This window comes from Miniopterus schreibersii, assembly GCF_964146895.1.
Source record: "Miniopterus schreibersii genome assembly, chromosome: 19".
In the NCBI taxonomy this organism is placed as follows: Eukaryota; Metazoa; Chordata; class Mammalia; order Chiroptera; family Miniopteridae; genus Miniopterus; species Miniopterus schreibersii.
The window spans coordinates 878,425-905,984 of record NC_138119.1 but is presented as its reverse complement, the minus strand read 5'-3'; the positions used below and the strand labels follow the sequence as shown (position 1 = coordinate 905,984).

The window sequence follows — 27,560 nt, the reverse complement described above, 5'->3', positions numbered from 1 at the left end:
GGGCAGGGGACAGGGGTGAGCAGGGGGCTGAGGGCCGCAGGGGAGGAGGCGGGGGGGGGGGGGGGGGGCAGGAGGCGGTGCCGGGAGAGGCGAGTCCCTGCGCCCTGGTAGCCCCTGGACGTCTCCCGGCCCCCCCCCCCCCCCGCGCCTTGGGCCCTTCCCCGCCTCCCTCTGCGTCCCGCCCCGTGGAAGGGCCCCCCGCGCCCGCTGCCTCACGTGGAGGCGGCACCGAGCGCGCACACGGCCTTGCCCCCGTCGCACCACACGCTTCCCACGCTAGTCTGTCCCCAGCGCCCATTCGACGGTAACTCCTGCACACGGACACACTTTGTCTATTAGTGTCCGTGACAAAACCGAGCCCAGTTGCCGACCATTCCACCAGGAGTGACCTTCGAGTGGGTTAAACCTCCGCGTGACTGCGCGGGCGCCGCGTCCCGAGTGGGCTCTTTCCCACGCTCCCGCCCCGAGAGGAGAGGGTGGGTCCCGACCAGCGTCACTCGGCCGGAAAAACAGCCCCAACTGCTTGAGGCTCGAGGAGGGCCCGTGACGTCACCGTGAACGGGGAGAATGACGTAATAACTCAGCCGCTCCCGTGGCTGCGTCACCCCCCAGTCCGCAGGCAGCGAACAGCGCTTTTCCGCGCTTTCTTTCAAGTTGCCCCTCGGTTTCTGCTCAGGTGGCTCAGCGGTGGTGAGAGGTTGGGCTCCTCGCGTGGGGCCCGTGGCCACGCCTGGTTCCCAGGGCGCTCTGGGCCCAAGGGCTGCTGTGCCACCCACAGCACGGTCACCCTGGGCCCGAGGCACGTCCTGGGTGTGCAGCTGGGCCAGGGCCAGAGGGCCAGGGAGGCAGGGGGCCAGAGGGCCAGGGGGCCAGAGGGCCAGGGGGCCAGGGGGCCAGGGGGCCAGGGGGCCAGAGGGCCAGAGGGCCAGGGGGCCAGGGGGCCAGGGAGGCAGGGGGCCAGAGGGCCAGGGGGCCAGGGGGCCAGAGGGCCAGAGGGCCAGGGGGCCAGGGGGCCAGGGAGGCAGGGGGCGAGGGGGGGGGTCAGGGGGGCCAGGTGGCCGGAGGCGCATCTTTGGGGGGGGCGGGGCCAGGATGCTCAGGGCTCTGGCTCAGGTCTCACCTCCAGGGACATGGCTCCTGCCTACCAGCGTTAGGGCTGTAAGTGGGATAAAGGGGACGTTGGGGTGCCCCGCGGGGCGGGCGCCCAGGGAGGAGCCCGAGGTCTGTTCCCGGTCCCGCGCCCTCGATGCCTTTTTCCAGCGCAGCGGGAAGGAGGTGGTGGGGAGGAAGCGGGGCCGCGACGGTGGAGGCTGCGAGTGGCCCGCAGGGTGTTATCTCCACGCAGAGTCCTGACCAGAGGCCTCCGGGCTTTGAGCAAGTTCAGCCACGGAGCTGAATTCCTGACGGAGATGCTGGTGCGCGTCCAGAGAAGGACTTGAACGGCCCCGGGCTCTGCCCTAAGCCCCGCCGGTCCCGCGGCGACGGCAGGTCGAGGTTACACCGACTGCGGGGGGAGCCGCGAGGTGCGGGGGGAGCAGGTGTCGGAGGGGGGCCCCCTTCTCGGCAGCGGGGCCGCGCGGCTGCTCCGGGGGTTCCCTGCAGCGGCTGCAGGGCGCGCTGGGCCCGGAGCCGGGACACCGCGGCGGGTTGGCAGGGCCGGGCCTGGGGGGCGCCCCACCCCGCCCTGCAGGGGCGCAGCGGGCGCCCGGACGTGGCCTGGACGTGGCCTGGACGTGGACTGGAATTCCAGGCTCCGCAGCCCCGGGCGCTCCCTTTCGGGGCCGGCCTCCCGCCCCGCCCGCCCGGAGGAGGGGCGCTGGCGGGGGCCGCGGGGAGGGAGCGCGGGCGGGGGCCGGGCCCGCGGGGAGGGAGCGCGGGAGGCGGGGGCCGGCGGCCGTCCATTGGTCGCGCGGGCCGGCCCGTCCCTCCAGGCCGCGGGCGGGGGCGGGGGCGGGGGCGGCGCGTGCGGGACTCGGGAGCGGACCCCAGGCTCGGCGGGACCCAGTCGGACCGAGCCGCCCAGGGGAGCGAGCTCCGAGCGCCTGCGCCGCGGCCACTCCCGGGCCAGGAGCGCGAAGACCGTGCGAGACCCGAGCCGAGCGCAGCCCCGCGCGCCGACAGCATGACCCACTTCAACAAGGGCCCTTCCTACGGGCTCTCGGCCGAGGTCAAGAACAAGGTGCGCGGGGCTCGGGTGGGGCTGGGGCGGGCGACGGAAACGCCGAGGGCGGGAGTGGCCGCGCGTCCCCGCCGCGGCCGGGCGCCCTCCCGCCTTTGTTCCCCCGCCGCGGGCCGGCGATCGGCGGGCGGGGTCCGGGCCCCGGAATCCCGCCGCGCCGGCCTGGGGCCCCGGGGCCGACCGTCCTGCAGGACGCACCCCTCCGGACAGGGCCCTCCCGCGCGGCCCGTCGCCCTTAGGTGGGGCTGGTCTGCGCGGCCGCCGACCCGGGAGCAGCCCCCGCCGCGCGCCCACCCCGCGCCCTCTCCCCCGCCCTCGGGCCCCGGGCACCCGCGAGCACAGTGAAGCGGGTTCGTGGCCAGCCTGGGCCCCCATTGTTCCGGGGGAGGGAGGCCGCGGAACGTCCATCCCCCGACCTCAGGCAGCCCCGAAGGGACGGGAGGCCCGGGACCCTTCCGTTTCTCCGAATCTCGGTGCCTTGGGGCGAACTGCGGCCGCTTCTGCGGGGAACCGAGACAAAGCCCAGCGCCCGCTTTGGGGTGCTCTCTGCGGAGACTGGAGCTTTTTAAATGAAAACTGCGAAGTCCGCGCGCTGGAGCTGTAACGGTGCCGGGCGCCTTCGCGGTTCGCTTTTGTTCGGGGCGCACTCGCCCCGCGGGTTGCGGTTCGCGGCGACCCGGCGCCGGGCGCGCTCGCGGTGGCCGCTCCGCCCCGCAGGAGTCCTCGTCGGCGTGTCCTGGGACTTTGGGTCTGGGAAAGAGATGAGAGGCGGCCCCCTCCCCAAATCCTCTCCTTCCTTCCTCCCTCCCCGCATTCCAAGTCCATGACATCAGGGGTTTCTGGGGGGAGACCAGCCAATCGGCGCGGAACTGCGCACAGACCGCTCATTGTCTCGGCTCCGCGGCGCTGGCCGGAGCCCCACAAAGGAGCCGCTGCGCCCAGCGCCCGGCCGCCTCCCGGGAGCGCGGCGCGTCGGGTGGGCGCGCAGGGCCCCGGCCCCGGCGGAGCGGTGGCGCCCGCGCTGCGCGCAGAGCCAGGGGCGACCCGGCGGACCCCGGGGGGGCTGCGGCTGTGCCCGCCCCGCGGGTCCCCAGCACCGCGTCGCTCAGTGAAGATCCTGGGCCGTCTGTGCGGCTGGAGAGCGTTTCAGTCCTCGCCTCGAAAACGGAAACGCTTAGGCCCCCTACTTTTTCGTGTGCGTGGCCCTTCTTAGAAAAGTTTCGGGAACGTGTGTTTAGAGAACAGAAGAGCGGGCGGCTGGGAGTCGGGGCTCCGGGCCCCACCCGCAGGGGCTCCGGGAGGGCAGCGGCCGGGCCGGGCCGGGCCCAGTGGGTCTGCGCTGCTCGGCTGGCAGGGCCGGGCCAGCCCGAGCCTTTCCCATTGTACGCGGGGCGCTGACGCTTTGGCAGCCCTTGAAGGGACTGGCTTTTCTTGGGTGTTAATATCCATGTTAATTTCTTTTTGTTGACTAATAAAGCAACTTCCTCCCCTGATTACTGCGGCAGGAAAGGCGCCGACTAGTCAAACCGGAGTGTTCAGAAACTTGGGAAAGTTGTAACTTCCGGCCTGTCCCTTCCAGCACCAAACCCCTTTCAACAGCCCCTTCCACGTCCAGGTCCCGTGGCAGCCCTGCGAGGTCGGATTACCCATCCTCATAAACAGACCAGGCCGCGGGCCGGCGCCCAGGAAAGGTGTGATTTGCTCAAGATGAAAGAAACAAGAAAGTTGGGACATTCTAAGATTAACTGGAAGGGGGATGTCTTAGTTCAGGGCAGTCTCGGGGACAGTCTCCTACAAGGTGCCCGGTGTCTCCCCCACCGCACCCCACCCCGGTTTTGCTGCCCACCCGCCATTCATTCCCTGCCACCACGAGGCTCCTGTGGTCTGCGATCTGTTCCGGGCTGGGAAGCAGTGTCCTTGTCTGCCGGGCCTTCGTAGGAGACCCTGCATTTCAGCTGAGGGTACATGGACCGGAAACCTGGGCTTCGCTTGGGTTGGACACCTTCGAGCCTTCTGGCTTTTTCTTTGTGTATTATACAACTACAAGTCGCTCATATGTAAGGGTTTGTTGGTTTGTCTTCCTTAAAACCTCATTTAACAGAGTGCACAAAGCATAAGCCCCTAGGGAGGCCGTGTGGGATGGACCTTGGAGTCCAGCAGACGGGTTCTGGTCCCCTCTGCGCCACTTCTGTCCTGTATCACACTGGGCAGGTTACTTGCTATCTCTGTTCCAGTTTCCTAATCGGTAAAAGGGGCTGTTTTCCAGCGTGGTTGAGATGCCTGGCTTGGTAGTAAGAACGCAATGACTATGCTGTAGCTGTTAGTTCTTAGTAAGAGAACATTCGCAGTGGCTCTTATTTCTCCGACTGGGAAGCCGAGGCCTCTCTAAGTATCCCAGTCTATCAAACAAGCCTTTGGTCTTTTTATATTCGACCTGTGAACGCAGCTCATCCGCGTTCAGAAAGTCTTTGATCTTAGATACTTTTAATTGGTAAAGTTCAGGGGGAAATAATCTGTAAACTTAAGATACTGTTTGACAAGAGGATACCACCTGGTAGGAATACAAAGTTACTCTTTCGTAAATGGGCAGAAGATGCCTGAAAGCAGCCTGAAAGGTGGACTCCTTCAGCCTGGCCTGTGGTCAGTGTCTCTAATGGCAACGAAAGGGCCGACAACTTGCCGTCTACAAAGATCGCTCGGGCCGAGGGTGGGAGAAAGCAGCAGCAGGCGCAGGTAGTTCCGGGCCGGGAGGGGTGGGGACGCTCCTGAATTAGGAAGGTCCTGGGTGGATTTTCCAGCCCTTGGCTGCCCCTCCCCGGGAGGGAATGAAAAGGGGAACCCCAGGGTCCTGAAGGAAGCAGGCCTTTGCTGACACATGGCTGGGAACCCTGTCACAGTCTGGGGTTCCTTGTGTAGCTAAGGCTGCTGTGGCACAGGTCTCAGCAAACACCATCCAGCCCTTTCTTACCGGTTTCGGGGAGTGGGGGCCGTTGGTCCTGGGGGCCGTGGGAGGAGGGGGTCTGGCCTGGGTATGTGTCCTGGGAGGAGTCCACTGGAAAGGTTAGGAAGCATGGAATCGACAGGCACAGCCTCCAGCTCCAGGGAGCCTGGGGTCGGAGCACAGCGGCTCTGAGCGCACAGCATCTCCTTGGGTACAGCCTGGTGTCTGTCCCTCGACAGCTGAACCCACTGGGAAGATGATTACTGACGCTGAGGCCACTGAGGAAGCGGAACAAGCCTGCAGCGGTAACTCAGCCCGCCTGTGCCGCGCGGACCTGCAGTTGCCTCGAGGGTGCCCCTGGCCAGTGCCCCTGGCCAGTGCCCCTGGGGCTCGGCCGTCAAGCACATGCAGAGGTGTCGGCCTTGTGCCACTGCCAGAGCCCCAGAACCAGGGTCCAGATGCACAGCCGAGTTTAGCTAGAGGTGGTTTTTCACTTTACAGCTCAGAAATAGGTTTTTAATTCAAAGCCTTTTTGCTGCCCGTCTCCACCGCGATAAGGCTCTCTCTCGTTCACGGACGCGGCCCATCAGGGTCTCTGCTAGACCTGGACATGGGGTAGATGCCCAATAAACGCCTGTGGATCTGATCCACCAGGAACGGACTTTCCCGTCACCCTGTTGGAGGCGTCTGTGCAAAGGGAGTCCAGTGTGAGTGTGATGTCTTTGATGGACGTGGTGGGTTTTATAACTTTTTTCTTGGGCATTTTTTTATTAGTTAATATGACACTGAAAACGTATCCCTAAGACCGTTCCCTCCTCATCACTGAGGTGCTTCTTAGGCTCCCAGGTAGGGAGGGGTGACGGCAGTCCCCCTGCGAGCACGCAGGTGAGGAAGACGCGTCCTGCGGGACTGAGCCGAGCCCGGCTGCCTCCAAACGCCCAGGTGCACCTGCCCTGGGGCAGTCCTGATGTCCTGTGACCTGCACTTTCCTCTCCCCTCTGTGGACAGTGCGTCAGCAATAGCTCGAGGCGAAGACCTGGCTCGACCGTCACCAGCCAGACACACATCCTTTCCCTCCCGGTGGGAGCGTGAGGATCAGGGAGTGTTTCCAGGGAGCAGCGTCTCGTGAGCCACGATCAGAATGATCTGTGATGTGAAGATAAACGATCACAATGGTTCGGTTCTGAGGTTTCGGCTGGTGGTTCCCATTCTCCCCGGGAGACTGAGGGCAGCTCTGTTTCTCTTCTCAGGTGCCTGGGTGGTGGGAGGGGGCTTGTCCTTAGGATTTGGGGCAAGTTCCTGTCTTTTCCAAGCATTAGGCTCCGAGAGCGCACGGACCCCAGGCACTGGATGTCCTAAGCCCTGGACGCGTGGCCATCGGGGCTCTGTCTCCTGTGCTTAAGTTTTGGTTAAGATTTCTTGGGCCCGGGGTCGATCAAAGGTGTTTGTGGGGCCGGGAGCTGACACAGTTTAGGGGTCGTCATTACAAAAACATACAAACTGTTTTCACATTTTATAAGCACATGACCGAGGGAACCCCTTTGAACCTGGAGGTGCTTGGTGGGTCTCCTCCAGGCTGTCGGTGAGAAGGGAGCGCCCTGTGGCTGGGGACATGGGCTGTGGAGACGGTCCGGGTGGAACCTCGGTTCTGGCTCTGACTCTGGGCGAGTATCCTGAGTGTCTCGCCTGTAAAGTGAGGCTGTGGGAGCACCTGCCTCTCCTGGGCTGTCGGGGAAACAAGCCGGTGTGCTGGGAGCCCGCGTTACGTAAGTGTTGCCGCCTGGCTCTCCCAGGCCCTCCGCTGGCCAAGCCAGTCCTGCCCCTGAGCTGCTTTGATCTCCTGATGTGGCAACTGTCTCCAGGCCTCGGACATCCGCGCCCAGATCTGTCTGTATGTGAAGGAGGCTCTGGCAGGCGGGCCTGTGGTGCCCGGGCAGTGCTTCTCTGTTCATTTCTGTGTCGGGACCGTGACCTGTCCCCGGGGGCCCCGTCCGCTCCTTCCAGCCGGCAACCTGTGATGTTTCTGTCACTGAAATCCCAGGGCCACTGGCCTGTTCTTGTTCGTCCACGCTGCTCTCCGGTGGGGATCTGGGCAGTGAGAAGCCTTTATTTCTGGGCGTGGCATTACCTGGCCTTTCCTTCCTAAGAGATCGATTTCTGTTAAACACAATCCATCTTTCATGCCCTAGTGTCGGGAGGGTTGGTGCTTCTCCAGGGTGGTGGACTGATGAACACTGTCCCCTCCTGGCCCTTACATCTCGCCCCCGAGGCCCCACCCGGCCCCAGGGAGCAGGTCCCTGAGCAGCCGACTAACGCTGAGTTTCCTCTCCATGCAGCCGGGGCATTTCTCCCGCAGTTTCTGCCCCGGGGCCAGGCGTCCAGGGTGTTGGGGGCCTGCTGGGCCCTGGGCCTGCCCAGCACTGAAGGAGGTTCCCCAATGGACGCAGAGTGTGTCTGGCTGCGGCCGGCCCTCCCTCCTTTTGTGTTACGTGGAAGGAAGGAAGAGAAAATAATGAATCCCGCGTGTGCCGACTCGTAGTTCAGACACGTGACTCGGCCCTGAGCACAGAAACAGCAGCGGCAACCCTGCCTGTAATCGGGTGTGGGGACCGGCTCCAGGCAGCACCCTGCGCCCCGAGGCGCTGAGCTGGGCCCCCCAGGGCTGCTCCGAGGCCACGGGGCCACCTCCTGCCCCCTCTCAGCCTTGTCGTCGCCTGTCTTCAGAGACCTGCCTGTAGTGTGCGCCCCACCCCCACCCCCACCCCCGGACACACCCAGCCCGTCTTTCTGGTGTTCGGGTCCCATTTTCCTCCACTCTGGGCTTGGTTCTGAAACATTCCCTTTCTCCCCTGGTGAGGGCTCTGCCAGCTTCCAGCACCTTCCACAGCAGGCCCCTGGAAGAGCCGGAGCGTCTTTAGTCTGGGGCCTCCCTGCCCGGCATCTCACTGGGAGCCTGGGAGCCAAGCTGGACACGCCTTCAAGGCCTCAGGCCCCGGCGGTGAGGTCCGAGCTCTCGTGTCCGTGGGTACAGAGCTGCTGCTGGAGGCTCCTGCTTCTCCACGGGGCGGGGGGCCCTGGTGTTGAGCTGAGTCGGAGCCAGCACCCTGCTCTGTTCTGATCCCCTCCCCGCTCACAGCTGGAACCCCCCGGCCAGGCTGAGTCCCCCGAACCATGGACGGTGTGGTGCGGCCAGTGTCCCTCCCTGGGCCCAGGCAAGGGGGGCCTGACCATCCACAGGGGGACCCTCACCTGGGTTCTGTGGGCAAGTCGTTTCTGCCTGAGGACCACGGGTCTGCATTGGGGTGCCCTCTTCACGTTGGGGTGCCCTTCCCTTGCCCAGGAGAACCCCCCCCCTTACTTTGAGAGTGAAAGACATGTTACGAAGAAGGCAGACAGCGCCGGGATATGAGCGGAGAGACCTGAGAGTGTCCAGTTGCCCTCGCCCCGCCAGCCCCCGGTGCAGTTTCAAATCTTGTTCAGCGAAGGTGGACACCGGGTTACAGCCTGTTGACGGGTTCCCATCGTCCGTCCTCCTGCATCCCGTCGCCTTCTCCTGGTGGGCGTTTCCCTAAAAGTACTGTGGGGCCCTGGCCGGGTGGCTCAGCTGGTTGGAGCTTCATCCCCTGCACCAAAAGGTGGCGGGTTCGATTCCCGGTCGGGGCACAGACCTAGGTCGTGGGTTCGATGCCCGGCTGGTGCGCATACGGGAGGCAACTGGTCGATGTTTCTCTCTCTCTCCTCCTCTCCCTTCCTCTCGCTCTGGAATCAATAAAAAACAGGTCCCTGGGTGAAGATTAAAGAAAAAAGTACCTGTGTGGAAAAGTGTACGACTTTCGACCTAACAGTTACCTGTGTCACAGGTATGGCCAAATCGCTGTCTAAAAATAAATCAGCTTATATGCCACCAATGGTGCAAAAGAGAGGGAAGATCTCTTGATGTTGAAACTATCAGCAGCCTTGTCAAAGCCCACGCTTCCTGCTTTAGTTCTTCACTTGCGAGTCTTGAGTCGGTGACCTTGGTGGCCCCTCCATCGGTCACCCCAGCAGGTGGGCGTTGGCAGCGAGATGGGACTGCGGAGTGAGATGGGGGCATCTCTCTCTCAGACTTTTTGCTAATACAGGTCATGTTTCAAATAGAAAGCGAAGGCAGCACCAGAGTGATCCCTTATCAAAACGGCTGGGAAGCGGCGTCCAGGGATTGGTTTTTATGACGTTGAATTTGGAGGAGGGAACCTTTCCAGCATCTGGACAGGAGTGGCCAGCGGAGCACAGACGGAAGGACAAGGGCTGACACTTTTTGAGTCCTTAAGATTTACACCAATAGCCCAGCTGGTGAAGCTCAGTGGTTGGGCATCGACCTGTGAACCTGGAGGTCACAGTTCCATTCTGGGTGGGGGCACGTGCCCGGGTTGGGGGCTCGATCCCCAGCAGGGGCCTGCAGGAGGCAGCCGGTCAGTGACTCTCATCATTGGTGTTTCTCTCCCTCTCCCTTCCTCCCTAAAAGTCAATAAAAACATTTTTTAAAAGATTTACATCAGTTAAGTCATCGAGCCCCCCAGCAGCTGCCTGGTGATCTCTGGCCCACGGCGGGATGGAGTCTGGCCCAGCGCCCCTGCCCCGAGCCCATGCCCCTGAACGTGTAACCTGAGGCCAGGGCCTGGGGGAGGAGAAGGCGGGCTGGGGGGACGCTCCAGGCCCAGGCTGGAGGCAGCCGCTGCCTCTGGCTGCTGCAGGTCACTGGTGATCTCTGAGCATGGGCCCCAGGGGAGCACATTTCCGGGGGGAGGGCAGGTGGCAGGAAGGAGGGAATGGAGACGTCTGTCATGAAGTCAGAGAGAATCAGGACAGTGTCGGGCGGCAGCAGGTTCAGTCCAGCTGCTCCTGTTCAGGCCGGATGGGGTGGGGTGGTCGGTGCCCCTCCATGGAGCAAGTACAGGAAGGTGCTCGCGGTGGGAGCGAGTGCATGGGGGGGGGGTTCCCAGAGACGCTGGCCGGGGGAGGGGGGCGAGGCTCAGACGCCTCCGAGTCCCTGCGATGGCTGTTTTGTCCGATGGCGTAGTCAGCAGGGGCGGGAGGGGGCCGCCAGGCCTGGTGGGGACCCTGCTGAGGCCCCTGTGTGGCTGGCGCCGCTCTCACTCCTGGGCCCTGGGTCTGGAAGGGAGGCCGCGTGGGCCTGTGGCTCCTGCTGGGGTCAGTCACCAGCCCTCATAACCTCGCTCCAGGAGACCTCGGTGCTGGTGCCCGCCAGTCAGGTAAACGTGGGTCTGTGCGGGAGGCGTGCGGGGTGTCTGTGGCCTCGTCCAGGCTCCCCCTGGCCTGCGGGACAGCAACAGGGAAACATGCACGCTGACTTTTTTTTTTTTTTAAGGAAATCTGCCATCTGGAGCTGACTGGTTCCTTTGTCTCGTACACAAGAACCTGGGCTCCGCTTTGCATGCGCCCCCTCCTCGGGGGCACCTGGGAGGACACAGTGGGGGTTCGGTGCCTGAACCTCACTCCTGGCTCCACCTTTTTTCACTCCCTGTTAACACCAAATGAACCAAAACCTTTGTTTTTTTTAAAATCTAAACTCACTCTCAGAAAGTGAGTTTCATACGTCTTTGGGTGTATTGCATGAGGCAGAATGTAATGTTTTAGAAAAAAGGAAGCGGGGAGTTCCATCCTTCCCTGTCCTGGGGATTTCACCCCTTCACTGAGGCTCGGTGAGCACACCTCCAGGACCCTGGGGTGTCCCAGCGGCATCTGTGTGCCGTGGGCTCAAGACCCAGCTTCCTGCGGGTCCGTCTCCCACTATGTGCTTGGGTGGAATCCCTGCTGCTTCCCATTCCTACTGCTGCTCGTCCGTCTCCCGAGGACGTCACCTGCTTGTCCCCGAGTAAATCAGCTCCCTGGTGTCCAGCTTCATGGGAAGAGATGGCACCGGCCCGTTTCTCCTGCCGCCAAAGTCCCTGCTGAGTCGCATGGAGGCCCTGCTGGCTCCGTCGCTCCCAGGGGGCTGCGTCTGATTTTCCTCTTCTTTCCCACCCAGTTTGCTCCTAGAAACTGATGTCTGTCTGTCCGTGTCCCTTTTAAACTGTGGCTCCCAGAAGTGACCAGAGCGATGCCACGGGCGTGGTGACTACCAGGCCACAGTGGGGTCAGTCACTGTTTGATCCATGTAGTTAGTCACCTGCTCAGGTAGACGAGGCTCCTTGTGGAAGGGGGATCCTAAGCCTGCTTTGGCAAGTTGATTTTTTTTATTTTAAATATGTTCTTATGGATTTCAGAGAGAGGAAAGGAGGGGGGAGAGAGAGAGAGAAACATCAATGATGAGAGTCATTGATCGGCTGCCTCCTGCGCATCCCTCACTGGGGATCGAGCCCACAACCCGGGCATGTGCCCTGACCGGGAATCGAACCACGATCTCCTGGATCCTGGGTCGATGCTCAGCCACTGAGCCACGTCAACCGGGCTGGCTACATGATTTTTTATAAAGAGTTGTGCACAGGCACAGACCGAGGTAGGATTGGCTTTTCTGGCTCACTCAGGCATCGCGAGGCAGCTCTGTGCTTCGGGGCAGGATTTTGCATATACCTTGAATAACTTGTTTATTAAGCCAGGATCTTTCAGAATCTGAATTTTTACCCCAGTTTTGCTCTCTGTAAGTTTCACACACGTGCCCAATCGTTTCCAAATTGTCAGCTACCAACACGAGAGAACAGATCCAAACCTGAGCCCCCAGGAGCCCCTGCCTGACGTCGGCCGCACAGTGGGAGTGGTTGTCCCTCCTGACTGGCCGCGTCTCCAGTTACTCTGCTGGACTTGAGGAGGGCCGTGGACATAAGGGGCCTTTATCAGAAGTAAAACGGATCCGTCCCTGGCGATCCATCTAAGATTACAAGGTCCAGATGAAGGAGATGCGCTGCCCTGAGAGCAGCGCATTCAGGTGCAGGTGACGCTCCGAAACCAGGGACACCTTCAGGTCGCTGGCCTTTTCCTAGCCTGGTCGCCACCAGCGCAGGAGAAGTTACTTACTGAGGACCCACCTGCACCAGGCATGGTGCTCGGGGCATCACGATGGATAAAGTCCGCCCCGCCCTCAGGAAGACATAGGCAGGTGGTCTTAGGGCTGCTGCGCACCTGTGCTGGCCCCTGGGGGTGACAGCCGGCCCCCAGGTGCGCCACACCCTCTCCAGGCGCCCACTCAGCCTGGCAGCGGGCTCTTCGGCCTGCAGGAGAGGCCCTGGGCCTGGGTGGGGAAGGAGTGGGTGCATCTCTGGGTTCCTGTTCCTGCCCTTGGCCAGGGTTTCTCACACGAGCTGTGAAATATGTGAACCTTTGCCAGTTATTTCCGAGTCTGGATTCTTCTGGAAATGCACCTCTATGCCTGGTCCCTCCTGTTCACATTTGAACTTTCCAAATCCACAGCCAACTCTGTTCTAGAGACTCTGTCGTCTGAAGGTCATTATCTAGATAAAGACAGAATAGATGTTCTGTTGGTTCTGAGTTTTTCCTTTCATTTGTTATATTATTTGCTTTAGGCCCTGGACCGACTCCTCTTAAGTTACTTTACAGCTCCTGGTTCCCGTCACTTCTGCAGCATTCGCACACTGCGCCACGGGTCTTTGCAGCTATTTGGAGGGAAGAAATCATGCTGGTGCCATGTGCTGGGACCTTGATCCGAGGACCTGGCTGCACCTGAGAGAAGTGCCCAACTTTAAATGCTGCCAGACGGTGCTCCTGCTGGTCTGAGGCAGATGCGATTTTCCTAGTTTTGAAATAATGTCACGTGGAGTCAAAAACAACTTCCCCTCCTTCTAAGTTCTGGCTGGGCTACTAATCAAATTAACACGAAACAGGATAACAGGAGAAAGTGACTGAACTCACTAGCCTGTGCGTTCAGGGGTGCTGGCAGGATGTGGGCCCCGGACAGACCGACCGGGCAGCTGAGGCTCAGGTGCCATCTCGGGCTGAGGAGAAGGCGTCCGAGTTTGGGGCTCGAAGGGGAGGAAGGCGGGTCCCAGGGAGACAGCAGAGCAAACGCTTGGTAACGAATGTTTGCTGGGCCACCTGTAACAGTGGACACAGGGAGGACTTTGGTCAAACAGGCCTTGCTAGGTCCTCCGTCTCACACTGGTTCCTATAAACCACAGGCAGTAACCTTCCTGGGGGCCGGGCCATTGGGGGAAGGTCAGAGGTTGGTGTTTTGTTTGGTTTTGAGTCTCTAACCAGCTTAACATAGCCAATATCCCAGGGGGCGTATTTTGGGGAGGCAAATCTGCGAGCCCCCAGTAGTTGTCTCCCACCGGGTCTTTAGCGAGTTTGGGCCAGAGCAGTCTCTGGTTCTCCAGTGACCTCGAGGGAGGCCGGCCACCCGCCCTGACATCACTGTCCCAGAGCCACCCCTGCCCCCTAAGGGACAGACCTGCTCATAACCTGAACAGTAGATTATTGGGTTAGGGCTTCTTGGTCCTTTCATCAGCAATAGTCCGAAAATGAGTGTGAAATCGGGACCCATCGCACTCTAACCCGAGAGAAGAGCGGAGACGGGCAGGCGAGACGAGGGCGGTGGGAGGGCCGGGAGGGGCTGTGTGCGTGGGACCACCTTTCCGCGTCGTGCACAGGCTCCAGTGGGGTCGGAGCCACAGCCGGACACTCGTGCTGATGTCTGTGGAGCAGGCAACTCGGCTGCGAGTCGGGCACTGAGACGGCCCCGTCGCCGCGGCCCCGGGTCCCTCCCACAGCGGCCCTGGGAGGACGGAGCCTCCCTGTGGGAAATGGGCAGGGTTGAGTTACGAGTCAGGTCACAGGGTTTCACAGCGTCTGACGCTGGACTTCAAAGCATGTGACTGCTGGTCGGCTGAAGCCCCGTCGTGGAAACGGACACACCTGCCTGCGCAGGTCCCGGGGGGGGAACGTAAACACCTGCCTGCGCAGGTCCCAGGGGGCGTCCAGGTGGCATGGATGTCAGGGCCCGATGCTCGTTTCCCCGACGGTGAGGAGAAGGGAGGGGGCAGCTGGTGTTTCCTTGGGGTCGGTTTCCCCGCTGAGCCCCGACTTTCTACTCTGTTTCCAACACGCGGCTCTGTTCTGTGTGGGACACACCTCTTCCCACGCCTCCCTCACCTCCTGCAGGGGCTGCCTTGTCCGCGGCGAGGAAGCTGTGAGCTCGTTTGTTATTTTCCATCCCACATCTGCGTGGAATCACCCAGTCTCCTCCTCCGTCTGACCTGTGTTGTTGTACATGGCGGATCCTTTGCCGTTTTTCTAAGGAGGATTCTTTGCTTTTTGATGTATTTGGCCAGGGGACCTGCTGAGCTTGTGGGGCCTCCCACAGGCGTCCTGTAGAGCGACGGCCAGCGGGCCCTGGTGGGGAGGGGGCGTCCCCCTGCGGGAACCTGGGTGCTTGGGACTCCTGGGGACGTGGGGAAGTGGCGCTGGGACTGGGAAGAACCAGGCGGGAACCCTGAAGGTCGCGGGGAAGGTCGAGTGAAACAGATCCCAAAGCAGAGCAAGGAAGCGATGTTTATGAAGAACTGGGGAGAGTGGTATTTAAGCCAATTAGCGCGAAATTTCCATGAGGTATTCATAAGGTTAATTCAAGCTGACGTTCTTGTTGCCAGGAAGAAAATGTCAGCATTTTCCGCCTTGCGTTTGGAAAGGAAAGCTTTTTAGGTGGAAATGGTGGATAAGCTTTACTGGCCGGAGCTTCCTGTTCACAGTGAATTGCTCGACTCCAAAGACGGGGGCATCACTCCCCCAGCAGTAGCCGCTGTGGGTGGAGCCTGTGGCCCTGGTTGCCGGGCTGTGTTCCCATCTGCTTTAGAAGGAGACATTCAGGTTCCTGCGCCCCGTGGAGGCGAGCGCTGCAGGCAGGGGCCCAGAGACCTTTTGAAATAGATTTTTTTCTCTAGATGACTGCATAAGAATTCTTTTTTTCATTTTAAACTAGTTTTTTTTTTTAAAGTATGCATTCCTGAATCCTGAATCCTGCTTAGCTGGCTTGGCTGCAGAAAGCTCACAGCTTTAAAAAATATTAGCATGTTTGGGTGTGAAAGCCCAAAGTCAGACCAGCAGTCGCGTGACGTGGTGACGCCGCGTCTTCACTTCCAGCTCACGGCCTGGCCGAGGGTGTTGCACGTGAGCTGGGAGCTTGCTCTGCAGCAGTTGCCTCTCAGGGTCAGCTGTCCGAGCCCCACCCTGTGACCCGGCCGTGGTGGGTCAGGTTGGAACCCGGGTCCCTCGGACTCCAGGCCCTGCTTTGCCTCTTGTCCGCCCCGATGACAGTCACAGGACGAAATTTCCTCCCGGGCTTCCTCGTGGGACTTCTCTGGTTGGCTCTGTAATCACTTCATGGTTTGGGGCATGGGGTTGAATCTTTCACATTTTGAACAAAGGAAACGTAAATATGCTTTTTCGTTTTGGTTGAACACTAATTGGTCTCCTTCGGCTAAGAAGGACCACCCCCAGCACCCCACAAACACCCCAGAGCCTCCAACTCCACTTTCGCCTCTACGTTGGAAAACATGGAGAGAGAATCTCATTACTGTTTTTGCTGATGCACCGAACTGTTTACACAGCTCAGAGGGGAAGCGGCTCGGGGCACCCGTGGAGCTCGGCCTTCCTGTTGTATAGACAGGAAGTGGGCCCGGGCGAGGCCAGTTCACCCATCGCCCCTGGCAGGCCCCTCCCGGGCATTTCAGTCTTGACGTGCGTCTCGTGGTTGAAGTACTTTGCTGTAGAAGGAAACTCAACCTGCCCTTAGAGGCTGCTCTCCACGGCCCCGGGAGACCTGGCTCCTCTGGGCCTGCCTCTGCCCTTCCACCTCCCCCCGAAGCCGATACAGAGAGTTCCTTTCTCTAGCCACTTAGAGCGAGAGTGCAGGGTGGAAACGTCGTCGAGGACTGAATTCTTTCCCACTAGCTTATTTACCCCACTTTTTTTAACCCTCACCTGAGAGTATTCTTTCCCTTGCTTTCCAGAGAGAGTGGAAGGGAGAGAGAAACATCCCTGTGAGGGAGACACATCGATTGGTTGCCTCCCACATGCACCCCGATGGGGGCCAGGGATCCAGCCTGCAACCCGGGTACATGCCCTTGGCCAGAATCGAACCCAAGACCCTTCAGTCCTCAGGCCGACGCGCTCACTACTGAGCCACAGCGGCCAGGGCTGGGTACTAAAGGTGCCCTGTGTGGACAGACACGGCCGAGGTGCCGGGAGACGCGTCACTTGGACTGTTACCGGGGGATGTGGAACAGCAGGGTGGCCCCTCCCTGCCCACGGAGGCCACCGTGTCCTGTGGCTGAACCTCCCAGCACCACTGTCCCCCCCCCCAGCCGTCCTCAGGTGGGGGCAGGAAATCCCACGTGGCTCCGGCTTTGCGCTGGGCCCAAATGTCTTTGCTAAGCCAACGTCCAGGCCAGAATCCAACCCGGGAGACGCTGCGGTGTTACCGTGACAGGAAAACACAACTCACTGAGTTTCTGCTTTGTAATCCTGGTTAAGTTAACCGACCGCGTAAATAAGTTACCCGTTATTCTGGCAAAGGGGTGGAGCCGTTTCTCTAACGGGAGGGAAACGACAGAAACGGAGGGGAACAGCTGTGTCAGGATCCTGCCCCCTCACTCGGACTGTGGTGGTCGGTGGCTCAGTCTGAAGCTGGCGTGGCCGGGCCCTGGCCAGCCGTCCTCTCGTCCTCCGTGGTGGGAGTGGGCCTCCGCGCCCTGGGTCCGTACTTTCTCCTCGGTGCCAGCTCCCTCCACGCGCCGCTCGATGTTTGTCCGACACCGACTCACCCAGAAGCACTGTTGTTGTAAAGCCCTGGAAGCATCAGTCAGTAGTGGTGAGGTCAGCCAGGGACCGCTGGTGCGTGAGAGTGGCCCCACGTCCCGCCGCGGTCTCGTGGAGAACTGACGCCGAGCGCGCCGCAGAGCAGCCCGTTCGGGGCTGTAGCGGAGATTCTCAGGGCCGCTCGGTCACCTGTGTTCCAGATCGCTTCCAAGTACGACCCCCAGGCCGAGGAGGACCTCCGCAGCTGGATCGAAGAGGTGACCGGCCTGAGCATCGGCCCCAACTTCCAGCTGGGCCTGAAGGACGGGATCATCCTCTGCGAGTAAGTCTGGCCGAGAGGCCTCTTCCGCCCGTCCATCCATTGTCCTGCTGCCTGGCCAGGGAGTCACCGGGGTGTCACCAGGGTACCCCGCTGGTGTCTGACGCTCCCTTTACCGCCATTAGAGGCCCCAGATCTGCATCCCACCCGTGTCCCGGCCCACGTCTCGTGTGGCCAGTGGGTGACCTGTCACCTTTCTTTCCAGGCTCATCAACAAGCTGCAACCGGGCTCCGTGAAGAGGGTGAACGAGTCCTCGCTTAACTGGCCTCAGGTAACAGCACCACCATCGCCGCCACCCCCGTTCCAGGCGGTCCCCCTGCAGGCAGCGAAAACTTGCTTATGTTTTCAAAACAGACATCTCAGCAGAAGTGGGTGCACTTGGCTGTTTTGTTTTTACCGTGTTATTTTTAACGCTTCCATAATCACATAGAATTAGGTCTGAGATTATTAGATGTTTAGTCTGGACGTTTTCTTGTATTTAGTCTGTCTCTTCTCAGAGAAGACTTGACAAGTTTACACAGAAATACAACCGAGACCATCAGGAGAAATGAGGGGAGAGCAGGGGATTTAACGTAACTCTCGGTAGCTGTAGAATCCATATCAAGCTCAGTCTTAGTTCACGAGCGTGTGAGTAAAACTGCATAGTTTAGCCTTCAGGGTGTGTTTTGAGATGTCAGAGAATAAGCATTTAGCAACCACAGGTTTATATTTAAATTAAAACATAATAAATTACTTACTCACGGATTATGTACCTTCTGGCAAAGAAAACTTCAGCCCTGGGTGGCTGACAGAGTTCATCTTGCCTTTGAGGAGCTGACAAACATGTCAGTTTAAAAACCCTAAAACCACCGCTGTCCCCTCCGCGAAGGGCTCTCTCCCCTCCGTCCTCTGGAGAGAGCCAAGCGTCGCGCGTGGGGTCAGGAACCCTCTGCCTCCCGCCTCGTGACGAGCCCCCCACGAGGACTCGGTTTCTCAGATGACACGGACATCACTGTCCAGCTGCGAACGTACCTCTTTCTTCACAGCTGGAAAATATTGGCAACTTCATCAAAGCCATCCAGGCGTACGGCATGAAGCCCCACGACATATTCGAAGCCAACGACCTTTTCGAGAACGGAAACATGACCCAGGTCCAGACGACGCTGGTGGCCCTGGCCGGCCTGGTATGTCCGCGTCTTTGGGCGCCACCCAGGTCCCAGCGTGTGGAGGGCGACCTGCGTCCTCGCTGTCCCCCGGGGGCTCAGACCAGGCCGGGAGGGGCCGTCCCGTCCATAACGGTTAGCTCTGGGGGAAGGCTGCTGACATCGCGGCCTCGCACGAGACAGGATACATTTCAGAGGCACCATGTGTGACCCCAGATGGCCTTAGATCGGTGTGTCCCCGGTGGGGGTCGAACCCCCGCAGCCCTCGCCCGTGGCCCTGCGGCTGCTCTGCTGCTCCCCCCGATGGGCGGGGCTTCACGGGCGCGGTGCGCGTTTCTGTCCAGGCCAAGACAAAGGGCTTCCACACCACCATCGACATTGGAGTGAAGTACGCGGAGAAACAGACGCGGCGTTTCGATGAGGGGAAGCTGAAAGCCGGCCAGAGTGTGATCGGTTTGCAGGTGAGGAGGCAGTGCTGCCCATTACCTCGTCCCATCCGTTCCCAGTGGGCAGTGTCCGTCCTCAGCAAGGGGGGACGGACCACGGTGCAGATTTGGGGGGTGGGTGGCAGTTTACACAGCGTGTCCATTTAAAGCCCACGGGGTGATGGCGACGTTCAGGAGAGACCTTGGCAGCCAGCTGACTCCACAAGTGTTTCCCTAGGAAATTGTTTTCTGCCTACCTCCACTGTCTCATTCAAGAAAATGCACTTCATAAATTCCTAAGTATTACGGACCGACTGAGGCATTTTACAGAACCTCAGCGCCACGTCGTTTACATGAGGAAGTTGCTGTGAGATTTTGTCGGTTTAATTCCATGGACAGTTTATCTCAGTTTTATTTAGGAGATGCACGTGCGTATTTTGGGGGGTGTGTGTTTTGTGCATGTGGGTTTCTAGATATCCATAGACACGTAAGGTAAAGCTGGGAGGAGACACGCACACACAGGCGCACACGTGTGCTCACAGCAAACAGCTGGGTGGGAGGGTTACAGTTACAACCCCCTTCCTTTCCGCTCATTCAGGGTGGGGCAAAAGCAGGCTTACTAATTCTCGTATTGTTACTTGTTAGTTATTCAGAAATGGATACAACTGTAAACCTTCCTTTGCCCCACCCTGTATGTTCTCTGAACCTTTTCTAATGAACAGTTTTTACTCTTAGTAAAACATTGTTTCCTTTAATCAGTCTTTTTAAGGAAAAAAAAAAGTGTAGAAATACGTCCCACACCAGTACACAGGGTGAGCTGACTGGTGGGCCCCGAAGCCACGTGATCCGGGGGGGGTTCACTATCGTCCCCCTGAACGTGGCCGGGTTCACGTCCCTCATGCTGCTCCTCCCGGACCCTGTCCCATGGATGGGAGAGTAGCAGGAATAAAATGTGGTTCTTTTCCAACGGAAATGGGGGTGATTTGGATGAAGCTTAAAGCAGCCCTTGTTCAGCTGCAGAGAAGACACCTGGTGTTTGCTGCCGTATTTTATGCAAAACACACCTGGAACGGGAAAGCATGCTGCCCGGCCAGCGACTGGCTCTGTCCCTTAAGTCTCTGAAGCGGGTCCCCTGAGTTTGGGCGTCTGCTACGGGGGAGGGGAGGGAGCAGAGGAAGTTAATTATTCATAATGTGACCAGAAGGCACTGTCTGCATCTGTGCTGTAAAGGTTGTTGACGTCCGGTAATTGATGCCGATTTTATTTTCTTATAAGATGGGAACCAACAAGTGCGCCAGCCAGGCGGGGATGACCGCCTACGGGACCAGGAGGCACCTGTACGATCCCAAAATGCAAACCGACAAGCCTTTTGACCAGACCACCATCAGCCTGCAGATGGGCACCAACAAGGGGGCCAGCCAGGTAAGCGGGGCTGCGTGCCTGTTGCCAGTGGGCGGCCAGTCGGCGCCGACCTGTCCCTAGGAACCAGGCGCAGCAGCTGTTCTGCGTCTGGGTCACGGGCAGTCGATTCCTTCCAGGAAGGAGGTTTTGCTGAGAAAGCAAAAAAATGGAAGGACCCTTCTGCGGCCACACAAGAGGGCGCGGCCTGCCCTTCGGTTGGCAGTTAGAACAGCCGGCCTTTCTGCCTAACCAGAGGGGAAGAAACGTTACCCTGTTCTGGCTCCAACGCCAGCTAAACTGCTCACTCGGATGCCTCTTTTACTTTAAAGGAGCCCTTCATTCACCGGGCGGGTCAAGTTATCTGCCGTCTAGGAGCTGTTCAGCTAGATTTCCCGTAAACGTGCGGGTGGAGGCTCAGTAGGTGGAGTGGCTCCTGGGGACACTGCGGGAACTGTCCCTTTTCACCCCGGCCCACTAGCACCTCAGGGTGGCTCCCACAGCCTCTGGGAGCAGGAGGTCTCCTATCTGACCAGAGTGCGCCTGAAGTTCGAGGGAACTTTTTCTCGATGACCCGACAGGAGGTGTGATGTTGTTGACCTTGATGGGACGTAGTCCTGTGTGGCCGGCTCACCCGTGTCCCACGGCCTTTTGAAAAACTCGCGACCTTAAGGACTGCTCTGCGTAATTTTTCTTGAATGTATTAAAAGTTGACATTGGTGACCCGGCTCACGTACACGGTCATCACAGGCATTCGTGTGCAGCTTCCAGGTCTGCCCGTGAGAAGCTGCGTTTTACACTCTTTAAGGTTCAGCCTCTCCAAAATCCAACGTCCGTGGCATTGCCTCCATTTTGCCAATGAGAAACCTGAAGCTCACAGGGACTTGAAGGCGTGTAGCAGTTTTACCGCCGAGCCAGGACTGAAGGCAGGGTGCCCGAGCTCCAGAGCCAGTTAGTGTTGCTCTGTAGGAGGGAGTCGCGCCCTCGGGGTACTTGGTAAGCTAGCTCTACCCCCAGACCGAAGGAAGTTATTACTGCTCACGTTCAGTGATTTCACCATTTATAACATATTCACAAGAGCAGATTTTTTTTTCCAACCCTCACCTGAGGGTATTTTTCCCACTGCTTTTCAGCGAGTGGAAGGCGGGGGGAGGGAGACACATCAGTTTGGTTGCCTCTCACAAGCACCCTGACTGGGGCTGGGGATCGAGCCTGCAGCCGAGGTACATGCCCTTGGCTGGAATCGAACCCGGGACCCTTCAGGCCACAGGCTGACGCTCTAACCACTGAGCCAAACCGGCCAGGGCCACGAGACCACATTCTGGCTGCTGTTGTAACTTTCATATGATGCCGATTCCAGGCCGGGATGCTGGCGCCAGGTACCAGGAGAGACATCTACGACCAGAAGCTCACCTTACAGCCCGTGGACAACTCGACCATTTCCCTTCAGATGGGCACCAACAAAGTGGCCTCCCAGAAAGGCATGAGCGTGTACGGGCTCGGGCGGCAGGTCTACGATCCCAAGTACTGTGCCGCTCCGACAGAACCTGTCATTCACAACGGGAGCCAGGGCACCGGAACCAACGGGTCGGAGATCAGCGACAGCGACTACCAGGCAGAATACCCCGACGACTACCACGGCGAGTACCCGGACGACTACCCCCGCGAGTACCAGTACGGCGACCAGGGCATCGATTACTAGGCAGGGAGGAGCTCGGGGCTCACGGAGCCGTGGTTTCTGTTCGGCGAGAGCCGAGCTGGCCTTGAGTGATTTTTACCTTGTCTTCCTAAAACACTATCACGCTTATTGTCCCTAAAAGAAATACTGCCTTACGTGCGTACATTCCTTTCCTGTCTCTGCCTCTCCCCTCAATAGTTGCCTTTTGTGCCGTAACAGTTAAATCCTGCAGCACAGCCAGTAACTCGAGCATGAAGTATGAGTAACACTGTGAAAGGGAGTCCTCGTGTCCAGCCAGCTCCCCTACGGGCTCTGCAGTCTCACAACCTTCTACTGAAACGAACGCGTCTTCAGACAACAGGAGGCTTTTTTTTTTTTTTTTTTTTTTTACAGTTTAGTGTCTGGCTCCTACGTGGAAGACTAAACTCGTGCTTATAGCTACAGGTGGCGTCCGCCAGCTGAACCGAAGATGCAGCATTTTAGACACTTACGTATCGATGTTCCTGCAGTATTGTTTGCTAATTTTTAAATAAAGTCCTGATCCGAGTGCATTGGTGATGCCGTGCCTTCTCATTCTCGCCCGAGCCGGCGGGACCGTCTCCGCGCGGCGCCTCCCGAGGAGCGTGCGTGAGGGCGGCCCGCGGGCCCACGGGCCCGGGTGGCGCGTGTGCCCTTCCGTCTGTGCCAATGTACCAGTGTAGACGTGCTCTGTCTTCAACTGTATTTATTGCTGCATTTCTCAGCATAAACTTATCCCATTGTATTTTTTATAAATAAATATTTTTTTTGAACATTCACGTGAGCCGCCAGCTGGTTATTTTAAGATGTAGGCTCTTCCCCAGGAACTGCTGCCAGTAGGTGCTTTAGCTTCGTAACCCACACAGCAGCACACCCACTCCGCCGGCGACGGGGGCCGAGCAGAACGAGGGGCCCACCGTTGCACATGGTGCACCGCAGCCAGGAGCCAAACTGCTATCGGGCCATTGCTTACTCTGCTGTGACTCAGCTGCCCCCAAATTCACCTTAAACCCAGCTTTGGATAATCTTAAAATCATCTTCAGAAACATTGGTGGAGGTGGGGGTGGGATTTTACACTCATATTCCGGGTGAATAAATGCTAATAAGAAACGCACACGGGGTGGAGTCAGGACAATGGAGTAGATAGACTCTGAGCTCACCTCCTCCCACGGTCATGTCAAAACCACAACAAATCATAGACCAGCCATCACTGAGAACCACAGGAGATGAGCGGAACAGAACCCCTGTCACTAAGGACATTGAGACCGACAGGAGGGGCAGGGATTGCAGAACCGGGGGGCCCACAGCAACATGGGACAGTTAAGAACTGGGAGGGATGACGGCTGCGGAGGTCCCCCCCTTCCTGAGGAGCTACAGGTCCCAGCTCCACACCTGGCTCCCCAGAACAGGACACCAGAGCCGGGAAGAGGAGTCCCTGCACCCTCTGGCTGTGAAAACAGTGGGGACTGTGTCCCAGAGAAGTGGCCGGTGCATAAACGCACTCAGGTCCGGCAGCTTGAGAAGCACCCATGACAAGGGGAGGAACCGAAATGACTAACTTCAGGGTGAGGTCTGGGGGACCGGGGGTCGGGGAGCTTCCCCAGAACAGACGTGCTGGTGGGCACCACTGGTGCTCTGTTGAGCTGTCCTGCACCCAGCTGGCCCAGTGCAGCAGACACCACAGCTGTTCCCCATTAACCTGGCTACCACCGTCGGCTCTGCCCTGGTGATTCCGAGGCCCCACCCTGTCCCACCTGTGCACCCGGCCTGAGCCTCGTCCAGAAGCTCCACACAGGTGGCCGGCCTCAGCTCATGCTGCGGACCCTCCACGGACTACACAAGCAGCAGCCGGTCTCAGCGAGCATTACAGCTCCTGGGAGGCCGTCCCCAAGCCCAGCACAAGCACTGATCACTTCGTAGCTCCTACCAAGCAGCCCCAAGCCCGGTACAAGAGGCGGCTGGCCTCGGCCCACACCACAGCCCCTCCCAAGACTCCAGACCCAACACACCCGGTGGCTGGCTTCAGACCACAGCAGATTCTCACCCTACCAGCTCCACCACTGACACACCTGACAGATGGCCTAAGCCGGCACCAGGGCCCTTCTGAAGTAACCTCTGCTCCGTGGGGGTCAGTCCCCCAAACAACTGCTCATCTGCTGTAGGTGCAGCCGGCCCGTCCCAGCCAGTCAGCCTGAGGGGAAGCCCCACCCACCAAGGTGCCAGCAGCAATCAAAGCCCAACGATAACAGAGCACACGCAGCCCACAGGACAGACACTCCTAGAAAACCGGGCTCAGGTGACAGGGGCCTGCTCCACCGGGCCCTCAGGACACCTACTATATAAGACCACTCGTTCAAGACTGAGACATAGCACATCTCCATAATACACAGAAACAAGCAGAGCGCCCACCAAAATGAGATTAAAATATGTCCAAAATGAAAGAACATGACAAAGCTCCATTAAAAACAACTAAACAGAGTGGAGACAAGCGACCTGTCACACACGGAGTTCAAAACGCTGGTTATAAGGGTGCCCAGTGAAGGTGGCAGAAGAGTGGATGGATCCCGAGAACGTCAACAAAGATACAAAACATTAAAGAGATCGACTCAGAACTGGGGGGCGCAGTAACCAAGACAAACGTGCACCAGGGGGAATCAGCAGCGCGCTGGACGCAGCAGAGGGTCAAGCCCGGGGCCTAGGAGACACGCAGCAGGAGGCACCCAACTGGAGCAGCAGAAAAAGTTATCTTTTAAAAAGAGGATAGTTTAAGGGAACTTTGGGACAAATCAAGCATCACAACACCCACACTGTGGGGGTCCCAGGAGCAGAGGGAGGGAAGAACTGAAAACTCATCTGAGGAAATAACGACTGAAAACCTCCCTGACCTGGCAAAGGAAACAGACGTGCAAGACCCGGGGGCACCGGGAGGCCCAGACAAGATGAACCCAAGGAGGCCCGCAAGGGAGCTTGTGGGTAACACTGAAAACAAAAAACAAACAAAAAACCCAAATAATCAAATTAAGCAGAGGACCTGAACAGACACTTCCCCAGAGGACATACGGGCGGCCCGGGCGCATACGAGAAACGCCCATTGTCATTATTGCTTAATGTCGCCGATCATCAGAGAAATTCAAATCAAAGCCCCATGGGGTGTCACCTCACACCCGCCAGAATGTCCGCCATCAACAAATCGGCAAACACCACGCGCTGGCAAGGGTGTGCAGGAAGGGGCCCCGGGCACCGCTGGTGGGAGCGCAGACCGGTGTAGCCCTTTGGAAAACAGTGTGCAGGTTCCTCAAAAACAGCTGCCATGTGACCCAGCGACCCCACTTCTGGGTATTTATTTGAAGATATATGTGCCCCTACGTTCACTGCATTAATACTTGTAATAGCCAAGACATGAAAGCAACCTGAGTGCTCATCGAGATGAGTGGATAGAAAAGCTGTGGTGCATTTATATACACAATGGAACATTACTCACCATGGAAGAATGAAATCTTGCCTTTTGTGACAACGTGGGTGGACCTAGAGAGTATTACGCGAAGTGAAATAAGTCAGACAGGGAAAGACAAATACTGTGAGATATCACTTATATGTGGGCTCTAAAGAACAAAATAAATGAACAAAAGAGAAACAGACTTATACAGAGAAAAGCATCGCAAGACGGGAGGGGGCTTGGGGAACTGAGTGTAAAAGGGGGCAGGAGTAAGACGTACAGACTCCCGGTTATAAACACAGCCACGGGGACGTGAAGTGCAGCACAGGGAATACAGCCAGTAATACTGCAGTGACCACACACGGTGCCAGGCGGGTACTGGACTTACCGGGGTGATTGCTTCGTAAGGTACACACATGTCTACTCACTACGCTGTACACCTGAAACTATATGATAGTGTACGTCACTATACTCGAAAAGTAAAACTTTTAACAGAATGCATTACATAGAAATACAGCACACAAGATGTTTAGGTGAATAATTTTCAAGTCACTTACGAGGCCACTGCTTTAGAAAAATCTATTCATTTCTAATCCCTGATGAATATATGCTTTTTAAAAAAAGAAACGCACTGGATCAGGAACAGGATAATATTCCTACTTGAGAATAAACAAAGGCTTATATTATGAAGTATCAGCCAAACCTAACCTTCAGTCATGACACAGAAGGTCAAGGAGCTAAGCAGCTGTGATGACAAAAAGTCATTCACTGGACGAAACTGGCAGGACTGGCTCTGGGGACTCGGGGGAGCCGTGTGCCTGTGCTCTGCTGAGGCAGATAAGGAGGACCTGCCGCACGGGGGCCACGCACCCACAAAAGCCCTGTCTACCCGCTTATCAGGCCACAGTGACCGTTTCCCAAAACTGCCCTGTAACCCCTTTGCTAAGCCGATGGTGCCGTTTAAGATAAAGGTGTCACTGGCACTTGTTCAAGTAGGCCTGAGCCCACAGGCCGCTTCTGCCATGCTCACGAGGGTCTAGGGAAGCCTTCCCTGCCCTGCAAGGAAGCCAGCCTGGCCCCCTTAGGAGAACCGATAACTCTTCACCTCTCACCTAACTGAAATGAGGCTGCCAGTCAACACGTGGAATGTTCCAATTTGTTTAAAGCTTTGAAACGGAAAAGCACCCCCAACACCCCTCTCCCCTGGTCACAGCATCTGAATCTCAGGAAGGGGTCCAGGTGATTCTCAGGTGGGGCTGTGGACCACGACGTTTGCTAATTTGTAAGAGGGAGCCTGGGACTTTTAAGCAGCTCCCTTCATATCTGGTGAAACCGCTCCTGCCTCAGTTTGCACCATGCCCGTCGGGGGAGTTCTGGTTTTGAGGGTCACAACGTGTAAAACCTGTACTTTGCTGAGTTATAACACACTTAGCACATTTCTAGGACTGCAGGCATCCGGGAAGTCCGGCTCCGTACCAGGGCCGCAGTCCAGAGGTTTCTGCCAGGGGTATTTACGGGTTGAGAGTGAGGGGTGCGCTTTTCACCGGAGCCCTGAAATGAGTGTGTAAACTGTGTGCTTTTGGACTGATGGGTATAAACATGGTCCTAAAGGGGTTTCTGCCCCTGTGAGCGGAAAAGAGGCTGTGAGCTGTCTGGGCTGTAGGGGGCCAAACAGCAGGGACCACACGGTGGAAAACAGAGTCTGCAGCCACCGTGTTTATTCTGAGAACGGCTCGTAGAAGAGGGGAGCTTCCCGGGCGCAAATACCTAACGGCGCCTATCTCACGACGGGCTGGAGTTCAGTTCCTTCTTCGTGCCTCACGGAGCTCCTGTCTCTCTCGGGCCTTGCGCGGTGTAACTTACTGATCCTCTTTACAAAACTCTGAAAAACAAAAAGCCAAGTTAGACCAGGGTCATGGCCTACACGCTGGCACAATTTACTTGGCCATATCACTTTGGGGAATTTAATCTTTTAAAAAGTTTCCCTTGGTGAATTAAAATATTGGGGGCACCGGGGTAGATTTCCAAGTGGGTTTTAAATCAGAAAGAAGTGTCTTTTCGAGAACAAGTACAAATAAGCTAAAGCGCTAGTGTATCTTTACGTTTCACGTGGAGAAGGAAGAAGACACATTGTTACAAACCACAGAGGTGTCTGTTGTGGAGCATCAGAGCCTGGCTGAAGGGAAGGGGCTTTGCCTGCTCCCTTTAAAAGCAAAGGGGCTCTCACACCTACGTTTTATGGCAACAGAATGAA

General features: G+C 58.1%; 2 protein-coding genes across 4 annotated transcripts in view; one reads left to right on the top strand and one right to left on the bottom strand.

Annotated features, from left to right (window-relative positions):
• The first annotated feature begins 1,959 nt into the window (after positions 1-1,959).
• On the top strand, positions 1,960-22,647 carry CNN3 (calponin 3). 2 transcript variants are annotated; one of them, XM_081122316.1, is made up of 8 exons: positions 1,972-2,179; positions 17,090-17,211; positions 17,414-17,480; positions 18,235-18,372; positions 18,696-18,812; positions 20,052-20,198; positions 21,535-21,814; positions 22,246-22,647. In XM_081122316.1, exons 1-8 carry the CDS (start codon positions 2,123-2,125, stop codon positions 22,248-22,250), a joined length of 933 nt encoding a protein of 310 aa, XP_080978442.1. In that variant the 5' UTR covers positions 1,972-2,122; the 3' UTR covers positions 22,251-22,647. The 2 variants fall into 2 exon arrangements, with proteins under 2 accessions (XP_080978443.1, XP_080978442.1); XM_081122317.1 differs by lacking the exon at positions 22,246-22,647 and having other exon boundaries at positions 1,960-2,179; positions 21,535-21,912.
• Positions 22,648-25,447: 2,800 nt separating this feature from the next.
• The window catches only part of SLC44A3 (solute carrier family 44 member 3), a 29,897-nt gene continuing 27,784 nt past the window's right edge, over positions 25,448-27,560 (bottom strand). The window contains exons 15-16 of one of the 2 annotated variants that reach the window (XM_081122315.1): positions 27,074-27,188; positions 25,448-25,752 (exon numbers count right to left, since the gene is read on the bottom strand). In XM_081122315.1, the coding sequence (XP_080978441.1) occupies positions 27,084-27,188 (105 nt within the window). In that variant the 3' untranslated portion in view covers positions 25,448-25,752; positions 27,074-27,083. Of the gene's footprint in view, positions 25,753-26,449; positions 27,189-27,560 lie in introns of those variants that run through there. The other variant, XM_081122314.1, reaches the window with a different exon arrangement.